Here is an 18,343-nt window from a genome sequence, read left to right as displayed (position 1 = left end):
GGCACAGAGAAGAAACATAACTTTTCTTTGAGATGTGAGAATAACAAGCACAACAAATTTGACGGCTAATAATCTGAGATTTGCCAGTGTGAACGGGGTGATTAAAAAACAAGCTTTGATTGAGATAATATTGATATGTGAACATAGTTTTATATACAGAGACCATCCACCATTCGATAGTGAAATAATTAGAAATATTCGATAGTACAATGGCTAGTTTTACAGCTATTTTAAAACGGTTTATGTGGCAACACTATGAATCGGTACATTTTTTGACGTTTGCTTTGCTTTTGCGTATCAAAAGCAAATACAAGTTGACGGCATTTTTTCGCATTCTTCTTTCTCCGTCTAACCGGCATGGTTTTTGCAGTTTTTGCCTGTACACTTTCTTTTTGCTCGCTCGTTCGCTCGATTTACACAACCGCCGTTCGGGTTTTCTGTGCAAATTTTCGACGTGAATTTCTTAACTGAATAATCAAAACTTATCTAAATAATCACAATGTCGGACGAATCGTTTTATGGTAAATATCAAGTATACAATATTGTTGAACAGCAAGGAGCGTATATTTTATCAATTTGCGCAAAAACTTGCACAAATTCACGAGTATAAAAATGGCGCCGTCTGCTATTGGGCTGTCGGTGTCGCGAGAGTTTAAATTTTCAAGGCTATTGCATCAATGCAGTTGTACACTTCACGAATTAAAATTATGGTTACTAAATTGTGATTTCTGTCCTCAGGTGTCACACTCACTGGCCAGGACAGCACGGTGTCATGGGATGTGCTCTCGAACGATGAAGACTTCCCCCGCGGACAGAGGCTCATTATTAAACAGATCCTTTTGGGCGCTGAAGCGAAAGAGGAGGAATTCAATGTTGTGGAGGTAAGTGAACTACTCATCAGACTTTTTTTTTAATACAATATCACTTTTTGCATATTGTAGTCCCATTTGTATGTATACCGGCGTTACCTTACAAGCATGTGCGATTCGCGCTCATTGTGCAAATATAACAAAATCTTCCGTTCACGTTTAAATACAAATCGCACACGATCTTCAAAAGTGACACAATTCAAAATTTGGCATTTTTGAAAATTTTCACCATAAGTGGGAGCATGATACAAAATTATGACAAAAATGTGCTCATGAGTGGGAGCACATTTTTGATATAATTTTGTTATACATGTTTATTACACTATCGAAAAACCAAGGTAAAGTCTCCATTGCACATATGATTAACATGTGCTAAGAAATAGTTTTTCGCAATTTCTCACAGACCTGTAATATCGAGTTGTGTCACCTTCGAAGATCGTGTGCGAAATGTGAATATGAAAAAATTATAGCATATATCTAATTTGTTAACCGTGGTTTGATATTTGGGACATTGTATAATTCCATCATGGTTTGGGAAATGTGTTTTTTTTGGCATTTGTGCACACTTGTGCAAACACAAAAATCGTTAAATGATTCTATATTTAAAAGCTTTGCTTATTATCACTTAAAAAAACAAATATGTATAATATCTGCGGTCATAAGCAATAACCGCTTAAGTCGAAAACCGGAATTCTAGAAAAAACGTTTTAAACATTCGGATTGTAAGCTAAGCCTTATTAGGAAATCAAAATATTTTCGTCTATAACTTTTTAAATAGCGTAGATGGCGAGATGGGAATTTCGTATACATACGTATGAAATAGTAGTTGCCGCCCAGATCGGCTTGTATCTCAGATGTCCTCAAGCTCAACTAACGGAATATCGAAGCGCCTATAGGGTCTGTCCACAGGGACAGAGGCACATCTGCATCTAATCTGCTCGGGTATGAGTTCAACCTGATGCAGTAGCCAGAGGGAAGTTGGGCTTGTGGTCCTCTACTCGCCAGGCAGACGAAGCAACTGTCTCGTGTACGTCAGGTGGTTATGTGCCCAGAACGGCATTCACTGCTCAAAACAATTCTAAAAAATCTGATTAAAAAGTTGAAAATTTTGATAAAAATTTGATGAATTTTCGTGAGTTTTGCACAAAGTTTAGGAATTATATTTTTATGTTTTTTGTTGTTGAATGAACCATATTGTTATACAAAATTGGCGGAAAAATATTAGAATAAAAATTGTTGCATATATTGTGAAAAATTTGCTGTGTCAATACTTTGTTCCGGCAGTGTATGTTACCGCATAGCTTTAAACCACGTTAACCGATTGCTACAATTCTTGTTTTAAAGGAAAAGTGCTACCGCAGAGGTGGTCCCATTGTAATTTGGTTTAAATCCGATCATTAGAGCATGAAGAGATTAACGATAATCTTAAATTTTTATATGAGAAGTGAAGTCTGTTTTGTTTTTTTGCTTAAAAATTACTTGTATTTTTCTAGGTTTGCTCGATTTGTCTCTAAACATTACTGACGAGTGTCGACCACTCAGATAATTCGCCGATCACTGTTTGAGTCTCTGTGGGAGAGAGGAGGCATTTATGTCTTCTAGCAACGTGGAGTGGCTGACGGTATCAAACGCCTTTGACAGATCCAACACAACTAGAATAGCTCTCTGACGGGCGGTTGCGGTTTAGGCAACGTGTTATCTGAGTGTTTATGGCTTTAAGTGCTGTTGTTGACCTGTGCACTTTACGGATACCATGTTGATGCTTCGCTGGGGTCTGTTGGTTCGCAAAATACGGGATTAGCAAGGCCTCTAATGTCTTCGCTACCGGGGAAATGAATCAAAATGGCGCAATAATGCGCTAATTGTATCCTAGGCAGCGACCAGGAAGCACTGCAACCAACCGGGGAAAGGAATGTTACCGGCCGATAAGACTCTCCTTTGTTGGCTGGTGTCCCTGGTTTGAGCCGCGGGACCACTATCCCCATATTCCAGATGTCTGGAATGACGAGAGTAGCCATAGACAGGTTGAGAACCTTGGCTAAATAGTCTACTCCCGCAGGAACCAAATTTTTCAGCATCAACATGAGTATTAAGTCGGGTCCTATGGCTTTGAAGGCTTTCGCCTTCCCGATAGCTACCTGAATTTCACCGCAAGTGAAACCAAGAGCCTTCTGTTCACTCGACGTTTGGCTTTGGCCACCGGAGGATGCAGTGTGAATTGTCGGCTAAAATAGCTCGCGCATCGCTCCGTGTCCGACGAAGCACAGTCTTCAGATGCTCTTCCCTTATGTACGCTATTCCGCTTATGTACGGTCATAAGCTGCCGAATCTCCGTTTTGAAGTCCCTGATACGGGGGTTTATAGGATCAGCATGACGAAGGTTGTCGCTGCTCATAATCCTAGTGGGTGCGTCGTCATTCATTGTACAGAATGTCGAATCGTCTATCTGCAAAGGCAAGAGTGTACCCCTAGGATCATTTGACAGGCTTGAATGCCAAATACCGTGGTGCGCAGTAAAGTCACCAACTACCACACGGTTTTCACCTCTGAGGAGCGCACATATTTCAGGGTGATATCCCGCCGCGCAGCTGGTGAAAGAGGATATATAAACGTTAAGTATTTTGAGCTCGACATCGCCTGACCGGATAGCACTGCCCTGACATTCTAGGATGGTATCCCTGTGAGCCCTGAAGCGGCACCAGCCAAGGCAGGTATAGCACTTGACTGATGTCATATAACGGAATATCCTGGTCAGACATACCGTACAGATCGTTGGAGGAACCAGGATTTGTTGGCGGTGGCGTGTGGGTGGTGGTGCGGTTGTGTCTGTGGTATGGTCTGTCGTGGTTGTGGTATGGTCTATTGTGTTGTGCTGTGGTGTTTGTGTTGAGCTGCTCAGGTGGTCTGGGGTTTGCCGTGGAGGCTGCTCTGTTTGAGCAGCATTGGGCCACAAAGGATTGGGTTTACTGCCGATGAGACCGTAGGCCTGAGCAGACTAACATAGCAGGTGCAAGTTTCTGGCCGAGAGTTCGACTCTATGCCAGCCCTGAGTAGAATAATACGTAGCAGATGTAGCCCTATGGACGAACAACTTCTGAGATATTTCACCGACCTAAACGGGGTTACATCGCCAAAACCACAGCCCTTGGTCGGGTAAAACCCGAGTCATTCCGGTACGTAGAACCAGCTGTCGTGGGAATGGTCCTTTCTCAACTTAGTCAACTTAGGCGGAAATTTCTTATGAACGTAGACATACAGCAAACATTTAGGTTAGAGAACGATTAGAACCCCGTTTTCAAATCGATATTATCTGCTATTTATTTTTCAATTAAAATACAGTTCGTTCCATGGTAAAAACATTACAAGGCAAATTCGTTCTCTCAATTCGTCGGCCATGATTTTTTTTCTGACCTTGCAAGCATTTTAAAATCTTATAATTCCTAAAACTTTGTAAAATATACTACTTAATTTAACGTAAGTTTCAAGAACATATGAAAAGAAATTCCAAAGAATCGGCGCAAAAGGGCAATTTGGTTCCGATATACTAGCCTAGCGATGGGCAAAATGCCCAACATTGCAAACCGCGGGCAAATGTGCAAACCGTTGGGTGGATGAGGTGAGGTAATTGTGCCCGGGGGGGGAAACAGAAAATTTTGCGCGAATTGCATCTGTATGTGTGATCGGAATGAGAGAACAAGTATATGTGAGTACTCACGAATGTGAGACCCCATGGCTGCCACCTTTCCTAAAAGCACCAAAACTTGGGACAAATCAAAACATCAAAAATTTTTTTTTCAGTAAAATTTAATATGCATCTATACTACATTAGTGATCGGTCCAAGATATAAGTATTGTTGTATTTATCAAAAACCAAAATAAATAGTAATGCACTAATAACGATTTTAAACTTTTATACAACCAATTGAATTTTCGCTTTAATTCAATCAAGATATATATTTTATTTGAAACAATGCATTTATTTATACACATATGTATGTACATACTTATGTGTATAAAAAGATTTTCGTATCCAGAACAAAATGCACTAAATAAGCACTGAACATGGCGGGAAAGGTATTCTAATAGTATTATATAGTTGTCGAATATTTTTAGGTATCTTCGGCTCAGCTAACATGAAAAAAGCTGCATGTATGCATATCTATATATTTTTGATGATTTGAAGATTTTAATTTTTAACGATGCAAAGTGAAGTGTATGTATATACCTACATATATACTGCTGCAAATAATTATAAACTCAAAGTGATTTTAAATGCAGGTATGGACATAAAAGTGCAAATAAGTTTTGCATTGACTACATTTTACAAACTCCAACGAGCTCAACAGTCACGAAAACGAAGACGACATTCTTATGACCAATTTTCATACTTTAAATCCACACTGGTTATAAAACCATATAACGAAGTTCCAATTTTATTTTTGTTAAAAACCTAATGGTTTTTTGTATAAAATACACTTTTTTCATAAGAGTTTACAGAATTTAAATAATTTAGCAGGATTCTAGCACGTTATTGTTTGCCAGTATGAATTAGCACATACTATTTTTTACATATGTATAATCATATGAACTTTATTGATTTCTTAATTAAAAAAAAATTAAATTGGTCGGCATTTCATGATGTTGAATTGTTTTTAATAAATATTTATTTATTTGCTACAAATATAGTTAGAAACTGTTCCTCTATAAACAAAGAGGTGAATATAATAGCCTTGGCAATATACATTGCATAAAATGGGTTAATACACGTACACGGCTATTGCTTACCCTTTCGGTTTTAAATTTTTCCCCGCATCGCGCGCGAGCTGTTCTGCCGCCCATCCCTATACTGGGTCCCCTTTCAGACACGTCAAGTCTTGTTTTCAAGTCTGCGAGTTCGTTGGCGAAGGAGTTGAGAAGAGAGGGGAAGAGTACAGATAGCTCCGTACCGCCAATTCGTTCCAAGTTTTCTTATTCTCTTTTGATCTTTTCGTTGCTGCCCATCTAAAAAACCAACGACTTGAATTCAATAAAACTTGACGCGTGCGAAAGCAAAGAGAAAACACAAAAGAGTATGCGATGAAAATTGCTTTCAAGACTTGCCGTGTCTGAAAGGGGACTAGCCGATGCCAACGCCGATGCCGATAAATCGGTCGGACTGTAGAGAGCACTCCATTGCAAAGTGGTAGCATGTATAGGTAGCAAGCAGCGAAATTCTGTACCAATACAATGATAAGTCCCCTTTCAGACACGTCAAGTCTTGAAAGCAATTTTTTTCGCATTCTATTTTATGTATTCAATTTGCTTCCACACGCGTCAACTTGAATTGAATTCAAGTCCTTGGTTCTTTAAATGGGAAGCAACGAAAAGATCGAAAGAGACAAGAAAACTTGAAACGAATTGACGGTACGGAGCATGAACCAAAAAGACAAGATCACGCGGGCAGGAGAGTAGCCCGTTAGAATCGCATTTAAGAAAAAAGTTTTAGGATATTGCTGGCGATGTACATAATTGCACTACTTCAGGGTATTTTTTAGATAATTGAATACCTTACAAGAATATGCTCGGAATAAAATTTTGTCTCCAACGGTTCAATACTTATAACCAGGGAACGAATTTTTACGACCTAAAAACGGTGGAGTGCAATAAGGCCCGTGGAAATAACGCCCATGGGCTTTATTTCCCAAAAAAGAGAGATAAAGCCCATATGTGTTATTTCCTTTTTGAAGGGGAAATAGCGCCAACCAATAGAAGGCAATAAAGCCCTATAAAAAAAAGCAAAATAAAATAACGGAATAGGCTGGAAGAGGTAAAATAAAATAGCGAAATAGGCAGAAAAAGGTACTAGAAATAGCAAAAAAGACAAAAGAAGTCACTAAAAAGAGACAAAAACTGAAAAATTACACAATATCCAATTCCTATTTAGAATTGCTCGCTGATTCCGAAAATCGAGTTAATTTTTTATTCTATGGATAAGTTTTCGGGATATTTTCAGGTGTACATGGCGTATTAGTAACATTCTTTCCTGCTAATTTTTCATAAGGGTATTCAGACTATACTCGTTAATGTATTACTTCGTTATCTGGTAACTCGGTAAAGACTTTCAACTTCGAACGCCCTTTATTCTTTTTCTAGTTAAAATTACTTTTATTTAAGTAATACTTGTAAAATTTATGAATTCCACGATAGAAAGGGTTGTTGAACTTTTGATAAAATGTATGCACTTTTCGCACAAGGAATTTCCAACAAATTTGTGACAGAGAGGAATCAGCTGGCATTTTATCGCATGTGTTACCACATTATCAGACTTGCGACCTCGTTAAGTTGGTAATGATATATTCGGTAATTTACATAAACAAAACAATAGTGGGAGTTGACGAATACCGAATTAAGACCTTAACGAGTATAGTCTGAATACCCTTATACAAAAAATCGTTGCGCTCTTTCATATGACCACTTATTACTTCTTTATTTATCCATCGATTTTCTTCATTATCAACTTAATTTTTTGTAACAGAACAGGCTTTTACACAGCCTTGGATATACTAAACGTGTGCTCGACGTGATTTGATACAAATGGCGCCCAATTTAAATATGGAACGTCTGAAACTTTTACTCGCTTAAACATTTTTTAAAGGTACAATAGGCAAAAAAAGGCAACATCAAATGTGTATACATACATATATGGAAGCAAGGAAAGCTAAATCGTCTACCTTCTTAATCGAATATACTCTGTCTCTTTAGCAGAAAAAAGGCAATTTCCATAAAATCCGTTCCCTGGTTATAAAATTTCTAATAACAATAAATATTTTTACTTGTTATTTACATGAAAAATTTCAAATGCCCACCAATACTTCAAAAATTTAAATAAAAATTTTTCCTAATGGGAGAATTTTCTTCTCAGTAAGTAGCAAGGTACATTGAACAGGTAGTATCAGTAGAGCAGCTGATTTGATTTATTTTCAAATTATTTGGTCTCGAAAATGTCAAATATTTTTAATTTTTTCTCACGAAAATTATAAGTTGTTAAAATCCATTTGCTTGTGAAACCTTTTTCCATACAAAACAAGCGATTGAATAGCAGTTTTTGGAACGTTCGCCCAACTCGGCAGCACGACCGCTGATTACTGGGCCTTGCAAAGGATGGATCAATGCTTCGAGAAGCAAACAAATTTACTAGGAAAGAAAGTTGCATCAATTTTTATTTTTTCCAATTTCAATTTTTTATTTTTTATAATTTTTTGTATTTCACATGGCACGCTTTGATTTAGAAGAAAAAATTCAGAACAGTTGTTGACACTTTCGATACCAGAAGCAACAACAAAATACACGCAAATGTTGTTTTTGCTCTACTGATACTACCTGTTTAATGTGCCTTGGTAAGTAGCTTTAATTTGTGTGGTTTCTGTTATATTTTAAATGAAAATTATTATAAATAAATAAATAAACATAAGTTACAAACAATATCATTTTGAATTTTGGTGTTAAATCATTAACCATAGCTGTATATGCAACTCATACTTTCAATCTGGCCGGTGATGGGTTAAGGAGATCAAACAAATAGTTTTTTTGGTACAAGCAGTGTCTAATTTTTTATGTCTATATATACAAAATTCCGACATGAAAGACAGCTTCTCATAAAAATACAATCGCCGTTCAGAGTCGGCGTAAAACTGTAGGACCCTCTTTTTTGTGTGACAACATAAAGGCGCATCACTTCAAAGTATCATTTCGTAGGTAAATATTTAAACTTAAAATTAAATTATCTTCGGATTATATCGGTATCGTAGTTGAGTCACTGTCTGTTTGTATTGTCATGGTACTTTCTTGGATGCCTCTCGCCATAACCTCCTGCAGTGTTTTAGTAAACTTAAACATACTCCGCGCATCATGATGTAAGCGACAGACCACGCCAGCTGAAGATATTTGCCAATTCCAGCACACTAAGTCACAATCTAGGGCTTCCAAGTCTTTTTTCAACGCTATAATATTCTGTGAAATGAAAGAAAGTTATGCTTTAGCTATGCCTAATGGATACAAAATTTAATAAGCAATATGCGACTAGATTGTTTACCAACGCCACTGTTGTGTCAATTGTAAAGATTTCCTCTCCCCTTATCACTACCATTTTGATGTCTTCTCCATGCATGGTTTTGTATTTAATCACCTTTGATTTCAGATATTCCGCTGAAGAGTAGGTTAAATTTTCTTGCACATCCACAACGGCTACTTCAGTGTCTTTTTGCAACTAAGTAAACAAAGAAATTTTTTTATGCTAACTTTTAGTTGGCTGGTTAAGTTAGACATATTTGAACCTTCTCTTTTTTAATGACTATTTTGGGCCTAGAACTTTTGTACAATATGAATAACATATTTACAACGATGCCGCAGACCATACCGTATTCCAGAGTCCAAAATATACAAACAATCACTGTAACCAGGAAAGGGATCATATCCACCTCTGTAATGCAGAAATATATACATATGTATGTATCCGATATGTTTTTTTTTTAAGAATTTAATACTTTTTGCGCGCCAAATTTCGACGATTCTTTCATATTCCACCATAAATATCATGGCGGCTATTATAATTGCAGCCAAAGTTGCCTTTGGTATATAATAGAAAGTTTCCGTGAGGAACGCCAAGGTCATCAAAACCAATATGCCGGTGAAAGCACCGCCCAACGTAGTCTTAACGCCGCTGGCATTATTGATTGCAGTACGCGTAAATGAGCCTGTAATGGGCATGGATGAAACAAAACTACCCATTATATTGGCGATACCTAATGCAATCATTTCTTGTGAGGCATCTACAATTTTTCCCATTGCTGCAAGGCAAGATTGAATTAATATTTGAAAAAAAGAGTGAATTGTTTTGTTTACATTTATGCATACATATGTATACATATGTATGAAGTTATGTTTGTACTCACAAAATGCCTTTGCCACAGCAATACTCTCCAGCACCGAAATTAGAGGTATGGCTGCCAGTGAGGCGCCCAATTCCTGTATCATCCCAGCAAAACTGACATCTGTGCCATTCACTTGGGTGTGGAAAGGTGGCAGCTGAAATGTTGGAATGCCTGGTACAATTTCACCACTTACCCGAAACGCCAACCAGTTTTCATGACTGAGTGTATAACATAAAGTGATGCCGACAACGACTGCCAGTGCATTCCGAGACAATGATATGTACTTGGTGATTGTTTTATAGGAACAGGGGATATCTTTCAACTTCTGCGAATGAAATTTTATAATATACATAAATAAAAGCATCCTGTTTATTTTTAACCTAATAACGTACTCGCATAATTATTAGTAAAATTAATGTTGTTAAGCCTAGGATAGCATCATTTCGTCGAGTATTTTTTAAATGAGTAAAAAAATTTACCCAGGATTCTATGAAATCATTGGAGGGACCTGTAGTTAGATAATTAATTAGTACTTATATGTATATATATGCATAAATATGTGTGTATGTGTGTATTTACGTACTAGAGCAGTGCACGATTACATGACCCAATGTACGATTGTGTTAAAACTTACTACGTATGTATATGTACATACCGTCGCCTCAGAAAACGAATGTCGAATGTGCAAAACCATATTTGCAATAATGACACTATTCAAAATTTAAATAATACTGAGCTTCACAACTTGCCTGGTTATCAGGTTATCTGGTTATGTGGTTATATTTTTATTCAGTTTACAACAATAAAATACACTACAGAATAATAAATTTTAACCAGATAAACTGATAACCAAGCAAGTGTGAACATCCTAACTGTTGACTGGCTCATGTGTCTTAAGTAGTAAAAGTTTTTATTTTTTAAACTTTTAATTGTGTTGTTATTGGAAATAATGATTTTGCACATTCGACATTCGTTTTCTGAAGCGACGATACATAGTAAATTCATGGTATGTACTAGACTATGCATGAGGACGAAGGTAGCCTATACACAAAAACATTGAATATGAGGCTCTACTTTCTCGTGTGAATACCCAAAAAGAAATGTTCAGAAATAAACATGCAAGGTGTGACTATGAGCGCAAATCGCTTTCAAAAATGTATTTCGACTTGCTCGTGCTGCACCAGAAATTTTTATTTTTGTTAAAAATTCTGGCAAACTATTCGATTGTTGTCGTGTAAAAGTAATCGCGAATTTGAGAGAAATAATAAAAAATAATATCTAAAAATCCTTTTATTTCATAAAAAAGACAAAACGTCTGGAACGATTAACTAATTTGTCAGAAACTATCAGACCTATCGAAAAGTGATGTATATACGGTCTATGTAGAATTTTGTTAGCTTTCATTTGTCGCATTTAATATTAAGAAATATGATTGAAAATATCTTGAAAACTTATCCATAGAATAAAAAATTAAGTCGATTTTCGGAATCAGCGAGGAATTCTTTATAGGAATTTGATAGTGGCATCCACTGAACATTTTTGCTGTAAACTAGTGTAATCGGTTGCTAATACCCACATGTTCAGGGGATTTCATTTTAAGGAGCCTGTTAATAGCCTCGGTGAAAAAATGACATTCGTTTCGCTAATATCTCAATCGCGATGCCAAGTACGGATTCTCTAAATTACAATCCCATAATTTTTTCATGCAAACTAGCCTATATTAAGTCCAAACATTTTTTTCATACTTAAATCATCTTTTTGAGCATGCTTATAATGTTAAATATTTTCTTATTTCTTTCACATCAAAGTGTCTGGTAACTCAACTGAAAGTGAAATTTTCCGCAACCTTCGTGTGAACAACCAAAAATTATTAATAATGTGAAAAAAACTTACTTGTCAATCCGAACAGATTATTAATTTGTGCACTGGCAATTGTTATTGCTGCCGCTGTGCTAAATCCTGTCGTCACAGGTATTGATATAAATTGCACGAGTGCTCCCAAATTTAGTATACCCATCAGAAGTACGACAATACCAGATAGAAAGCAGAGTAATATTGCATAGTCAGCGCTGCCTGCTACTTGCGTTTGAACCATGAGAGATATAATGGCGGTGGGGCCTAATTAAGAAAGATTTATTTTACAATGTTAATAAATTGCTATATATACTTTTTTTTTTGTTGAATAATGCTTAAAAAATGCGAGTTTGGGGTTATGAAAGACCATTGAAAAGATGTATCCATACATACCTAGTATACAATTTCAGGAGCTAAAAACCTTCCAAAAGGCATTCTTGAGAGTCAAGCACCTTTCTCAGCCCTCTTGGGCAGGCCTTTTAGAATGGCTTCACATCAGAAGGTTTACCTAAATTATCTTCTGAGACTGTACGTACATATATGGGCAAATCTAAAAAACAGGTAGCCTTGTTGTTATTTAGCTTTATTTTCACTGTTGGAAACTATATCAAGCTGGAGAACGAAAAATGACACTGAAGATGGCACAATGCCGAAACCGGTTTGTCTGCAAACCAAACTTGACAAGGGATGACGGAAATTCGTTCCAAAATAAATCATAATTCATTGATGTATACTTAAAGCCTCAAACAAAATTTGGATCAATTTGCTGCATAACTTTTGAATTATGCATAGGTTTTTAATAAAAAAAGAAATAATGAAAACAAGTGAATTTTTTATGTAATTTTTAAGAGGGGCAAAATGAATTATGCCATAACTTTTGAAGCACACCATATTCTCATTTAAAATTTAATGGGCATTTAGCACTTATGTGTATACTTCATATGTAGTAGGTAAGAAAGGTGTGCATTAAAAATTAACGAAATGGCAAGTAACTCAAAGTCTGTAACTCCACATTTCACAATTTTCAAAATTTTCGGTTTATCGCGTATAGTTTTTGAAGCATTTAATTTTAAGAACTTTTAAGGTATGTATTGTATTCTACAAACAATTATGAATAATTTGATACCTTAGCAAGATAAACTAACTTTTAAAGATAAAATATTCTGCGATCTTGAGCGTAATTTAATATTTCCTTCACAATGTCATAAAATCATCGAAATCGGTTCACTATAAAATCTAGCTCCCATACAACTGATTGTCCAGAGACGTTGTTTTGCGTTATAACTCCTCCAATTAAACCGGTAAAAATTTAGTATAGGTTCACTTTAACATATAGCACGCAGAGAATTTATTATTCAGATATGAAGTTAGAGTTATAGCGTAAAAACACATATCTGAGTAATCAGTTGTATTGGATCTATACCTTAAAGTGCACCCATTTCGATAATTTAAAGGAATAATTAAGGTAATATTAAAAAAACCGTTATGTGCAAAATTTTAGTAAAATAACTTCATAACTGAGGGAGTTATTTATAAAAAAAAATAAAATTTAATAAAATTTTCAAATACCGTTATCTCGAAAACCGGAGCCAATCTGGTAAAACGGGGGATGCCATTGAATTTAGAACGTTCCAATTAAGTGAGCTCAACTTTCAAAATCTTTGCTCAAAATTTACAACTTGAACAACGTAATTTGAACCCAGTTTATTCTTTTGTTTTCTATTTCATGTTTATTCCTCGTCTAACTTTTGAAGCACTTGATGAAAATGAATTACACTTATATTAATCGATTTATTAAGAGAATACGAATAAAATGATATATAAAACATAGGTGTGCTCAAAAATTTAAAAATAAATTTTTTTTTGGAGAGTACCTATTTTTTTAGATTTGCCCATATACAAGTATCATGGGTTTGATGTACATAAAGATGCCTTGTGTTATCAATATACATACATATCGCACCCGCACCCTAAATCAAAAACAGTCACAACTCAAAAACCCCAAAGGTTCAGGAAATATGTTTTTCTTCTACTCATACTTACCAACTGTAACATCCTTGCAAGTGCCAAAGATTATGTAAATGAAACAGCCCATAAATGCCGAGTACAAGCCATACTGTGGACTTAAACCCGCTATTGTACCATAGACGATCGCTTGTGGAATGGCGGTTAGTCCCACCGTTAGACCCGCAACTAAATCTTGTATGAGAAATTTCCATTTATATTTTGGCAACCAGTTTATGATGGGGAAACGTTTCCTTGCCGTTGTGAGGGTGCAACAATTCTTTGCCGATCTCTTTAAGGCATTACAAATATTCGGTAATTTTTCATGGTAAATGTCATCTTCATCTGTAGGGTATGAAAAAATACATGAACAATCGCACGTTTAATAATATAGAGAAGTACATAATTCAAAATTTACGTTTTCTGAGATTTCATCATACAATTAATAAGAGAATATCTTCAGCCTAACAGAAGACTAAACGTCCCAAAAATGGCGAAGATATGGTCTTTCCATCTGTCGTTTTGATTGCGTTTTCCAACAAAATTGAAATTTTATAATAACTGTATATTACACATGCCAACAAAAATGGGAAAGGATTTTGGTACGGCAAATGCTAAAGTTTTTTGTTTTTATAGACTTTTGTGCTAATTACGAATCCGTAAGTTTCTAACAGCTCCAGAATTTATAAAAAACGAGATCATAGTGTAAAAAAATTGTGTTTTTTGCAGTATTTTAGACGCTCTAGCAAATAAGAAGAGGTGATACCTTTCAGCTAAATAAGAAGAGGCTCTAGCAAATAAGAAGAGGTGATACGTTTCGACTAGAATCCAAGAAAATACCATTCCTGCACCTTGACTTGATGGTCACTGATAGTCATTTGTTGAACAGCAAAAACTGATTTTGGCGAAGTTTGAGTACCTACCGTGATATAACCACTTAGGCTTATATTAAGGTTTGAACTTTCGACTACAATCCATAAAAATACCATCCCTGCACCTTGACCAGGTCAGGTCAAGGAGCAGAGAGGGCATTATCAGAACAGAACTTTACACTTATGGATTCGTGATCAGCACAAAAAAGTCTATCAAAAACAGCGTTAATATTTGCTGCACCACACGTGCGGTATGCACATATGTATATATGCAGGTATCAAAAATATACTACAATAGTTTCATTATCACTTCCTTCGCCAATAAGGTAGCGGTGTATTCACCAAATATTTATTGATATTTTAATACTATAAGTACATGCTATTATCTTTGAAAGTAATTTTTTTATGTGGTGAAAATTTGATTTACTATGTTGTATCAAATATGTAGGTTTTAAATCATTGTAAATCAAACGTAAACCAAATGCGAATTTCACTAGTAATGGCATTAAAGTATGTCACATGAACGATTGTGTAGGAAAATATTTACAATTACATAGTTTATACGTTTTTGTGTGCTGTGTATTTTGTCCAGCGTGCACCCCTTTTATCGTGTAATCTTTTTTACGAACTCATTTCATTTAATATACACACATTCATTGCATGTACACAATTAAGTTGTGTAATTGCTTAGTAATTTGAAACACAAAATTAAAAAGTACAATTAAAACGGCTAATTAAATTCCCGATCTAAATGAAAAATATTTCTCACAGAATCTTTAAATAAAAAAATTATAGTTTGAAAAACTAAAACCTCGCTATTATAATTTCCATTCGTACTGTCATCAGGTATGTAACTTGACAATAGAAATCGCTGCATCTTTTAGGCGCATCAATATTACATAGTTACATCCCGAGCTAATAAAAGGGAGGTAAAATATGTTGATACATGAATATCACCAAGTTTTTATTTAATGCCGAAAAAATTTAAACACAATTTTTTAACCACAAAAAACGCAAGTGGTAAATTATTTTTTAATAAAAACCTTTGCGGCCTATGCAACCGAGTGGTTAGGGGTGCATACTACCACTCAGTAGGACCTGGGTTCGATCCCCGGCCCGAGCGACATCTAATAATAATAATAGGGTGACCGCTGTTAAGAAAGAACCTTTTTTCTATATATTTTTTTTTGCGATGTTGCTTTGACCATGGCTAGAACCCAGGCCCTGCGGAGTAGTAGCACACACTGCTACCCACTAGACCACAGCGGCCGACAACATCTAAAACGTGAAATTTTTCCCGAACATCGGATGGGGGTTAACTTAATTTAATTTCCTATAAATAAATAAAAATCTTATTATTTGCATAAACTTGACACTTTTTGTACTTAATATAAAAATTCTGAATGGGTAAAATTTCAATCACAATGCGCGTTAAAAACATTGCGTATTTTTTCAAAATTCCGACTTTTACAGACATGTAATATACGGATAAAATCGGCCCTATGCTGAATATCGTCATCGTCATCGTCGACGATCGTCAGCGCATCAGTTACATGGCTGACGATGGCCGTATCGTCACTTTTACTGAAGATGACGATATTCAACATAGGGCGGAATATCAGCCATTGGTATATATATTCTCCGCTTTATTCGATGTACTTTTGCCATTTTCAATGAGCGTCATATTTACCCTTTTTTGTCGTAATGTAACATCAATTCTCTGCCGTTTTTAAGCTGCGGAAGTTTCTGGATGAAAAATTCATCCAAACTATGCGATTGCTGGATTGATCGTTCGATTCTTTGGTAGTTGAAAAGAACCACATCCTTCCAGTTCCACCACACTTAGCACATTTTCTCGTCGGGACCAATACCGTTTGCATTTTTCTAAAGAAGCGTCGCATTTCTTGAAACAGTTTGGCACCAGCGTCCTTTTAGACCATCTTCACCCTAAACTTTAAATAATTTTTCAAAAGCCGCGCGGAGTGGCCGCTACGGAAGTAAAACAATAAAATATTGCGAAATGCAAAGGTAGTCTTTAAAATCTCCGAATCTCAAACAAATCACTGGGGAGATTGTGTAACCAGTTAGCGACAATTTTCGGAACGCTATTGCACTTTTTAACGCATGTTAGGTATGTTGTTGCGTCAACAAGTAAGATAGCGATCCGAAAATTGTCGCTAACTGGGTACGGAATCTCCCGCCAGGTACTTTTTTTGAAAATGAATTTTCAGCAAAGTACCGCTGGTTGTTAAAAAAAAAAATAGTTTAATATCATTTATTATTTACTAATTTAATTAAATTCTATGAGGTCGCCTTAACATTTGCTCCCCTGACGTTATACGATATTTATTACAGATTCGCCAATTATAATCCAGATTCGTGTCTCTCAACTTTGAGCTCGCTGCATTTGTCGTTCTTAAATTATGAATTGGAAGCTGCTAATATTTTTAGCTCAGTATTATTATTCCATAAGGTAAAGTCGTCTGTAGGACTCTTAAAGCATAAACAGACGGCAGCGTTGATCCGGATCAACTCGGGAATTAACTGCAGTTGATCCGGATTAAGTCCGAGTTAGTGCGGATCAACGCTGCCGTCTGTTTAAGCTTTTACAGATTTGAACCGAACTTCTCACAACAACTTTCGGGCTATACTTTATGTAACAGCCTACTAAACCTTGCTGAACCAAAGACAATATCCGATGCATATCGGTGTTTTATATCTAAACCATTGATCGGCCCTATTCGATGATTATTTACTTAAGCACAACGTCAAACATGTTTCAAAAACACTACTCAACGTAACTCGTTCTTGCAATGAGGCTGTCATCGAAGTACCTACGTGGTGTATACATATGTACGCTTAGATAGTTTCTATGTGCCGTTCAATTATCATCTTAGTAATCAGTTAAGTCAGTCAGTTTCATTGTCAATAACGCAATGCGAAATTGGCCGCATTTTAGACGGTGAAACCCCCGATCACAACACATTAGATTACTATTTTTTTAATTTATTTTATTAACTCCCACTTTTTGTGTTCGCACCTTTGAGCTGTACCATTACTTGTGAATTCCAGCTTCTTGTTCCCACAACACTGTAGCTTAATATGTTTTTGTATTAATTACTTTTCAATAATTTAAATATAATTTCGGTAAAACTTTCTTGTGTCCGCTGCTGGCGCTTCACCTGTTGCTGCTGTGGTCGGTGTCTGATTAGAAATGAAAAGTTTCCGTGCTTGGGCGGTTGGTTTTTTAAACTCTGGGACACTTGAAACTTGCAGCGTGAATATAGCGATATATGTAACATAGTGAAATATATGTATGTCGTGTCTCATCGTAATTGTTGGGAGTCCGTTTGTATGCTCGCGGTTGCCACTTTGGTAAAATGTTACCAAAATTGGTAACTTTTATTCTCTATGGTAATTTGGTAACTTCTGATCTCATTTGGTAACAGTCAGACAAAATGCTTAAACACATTAAAATACTTTTGAATATCATACAATATCTGCGGCAGAGTTACATACACACAGCTAATTTCTTATTGAGTGAATTGGTTTTTGATTATAGATTTATGATTGGCGATATGCACATATCTACATGCACATCTGCCATGGGGAGCTAGGGTCGTAGTGTACGCTGCGGTCTTTCAAATTTAGAAGATTATTATTTGAGTTTTTCCAACAAAAATTGTCTGAACGACATGCAGTGACATATAAGAAGAGATTTTATTATTAACCTGTGGAATAATGAAGCTATCCTTTCCTCAAATGAGATTTATTTTCGTAGTACATTGTAGTTTATTTAAAATGTTACAAGTTATTTTATTGTTTTAAAGTTCAT

The 18,343-nt window shown here is 35.9% G+C and overlaps 2 protein-coding genes across 2 annotated transcripts in view; one reads left to right on the top strand and one right to left on the bottom strand.

Annotated features, from left to right (window-relative positions):
• The first annotated feature begins 340 nt into the window (after positions 1-340).
• LOC118737954 (nucleoplasmin-like protein) overlaps positions 341-18,343 on the top strand; it is a 21,830-nt gene continuing 3,827 nt past the window's right edge. Inside the window, exons 1-2 of the mRNA XM_036468789.1 lie at positions 341-521; positions 739-881. Coding sequence (XP_036324682.1) covers positions 500-521; positions 739-881 — 165 coding nt within the window. The 5' untranslated portion in view covers positions 341-499. The remainder of the gene's footprint in view (positions 522-738; positions 882-18,343) is intronic.
• LOC118736738 (sodium-independent sulfate anion transporter) lies at positions 8,340-16,192 on the bottom strand. The gene is made up of 9 exons (XM_036466753.1): positions 16,168-16,192; positions 13,676-13,981; positions 11,672-11,896; positions 10,171-10,286; positions 9,800-10,103; positions 9,392-9,694; positions 9,182-9,327; positions 8,941-9,114; positions 8,340-8,858 (listed from the first exon to the last, which is right to left on the bottom strand). Exons 1-9 carry the CDS (start codon positions 16,190-16,192, stop codon positions 8,640-8,642), a joined length of 1,818 nt encoding a protein of 605 aa, XP_036322646.1. The 3' UTR covers positions 8,340-8,639.

The sequence above is a fragment of the Rhagoletis pomonella genome, unplaced genomic scaffold, assembly GCF_013731165.1.
Source record: "Rhagoletis pomonella isolate Grant_MI unplaced genomic scaffold, Rhpom_1.0 Rhpom_scaffold_00004, whole genome shotgun sequence".
NCBI classification, from domain to species: Eukaryota; Metazoa; Arthropoda; class Insecta; order Diptera; family Tephritidae; genus Rhagoletis; species Rhagoletis pomonella.
Note: the sequence above shows the minus strand (reverse complement) of the source record. Positions and strands in the feature narration are given on the sequence as shown.

Coding starts and splice junctions, on each gene's coding strand:
- LOC118736738 (XM_036466753.1), bottom strand. CDS start 16,192: ATGACGCTCATTGAAAATGGCAAAA. Junction 10,287..11,671: donor TAATCTGTTCGGATTGACAA/GTAAGTTTTTTT, acceptor ATCTAACTACAG/GTCCCTCCAATGATTTCATA. Junction 9,328..9,391: donor CGAAATTTGGCGCGCAAAAA/GTATTAAATTCT, acceptor TCTGCATTACAG/AGGTGGATATGATCCCTTTC.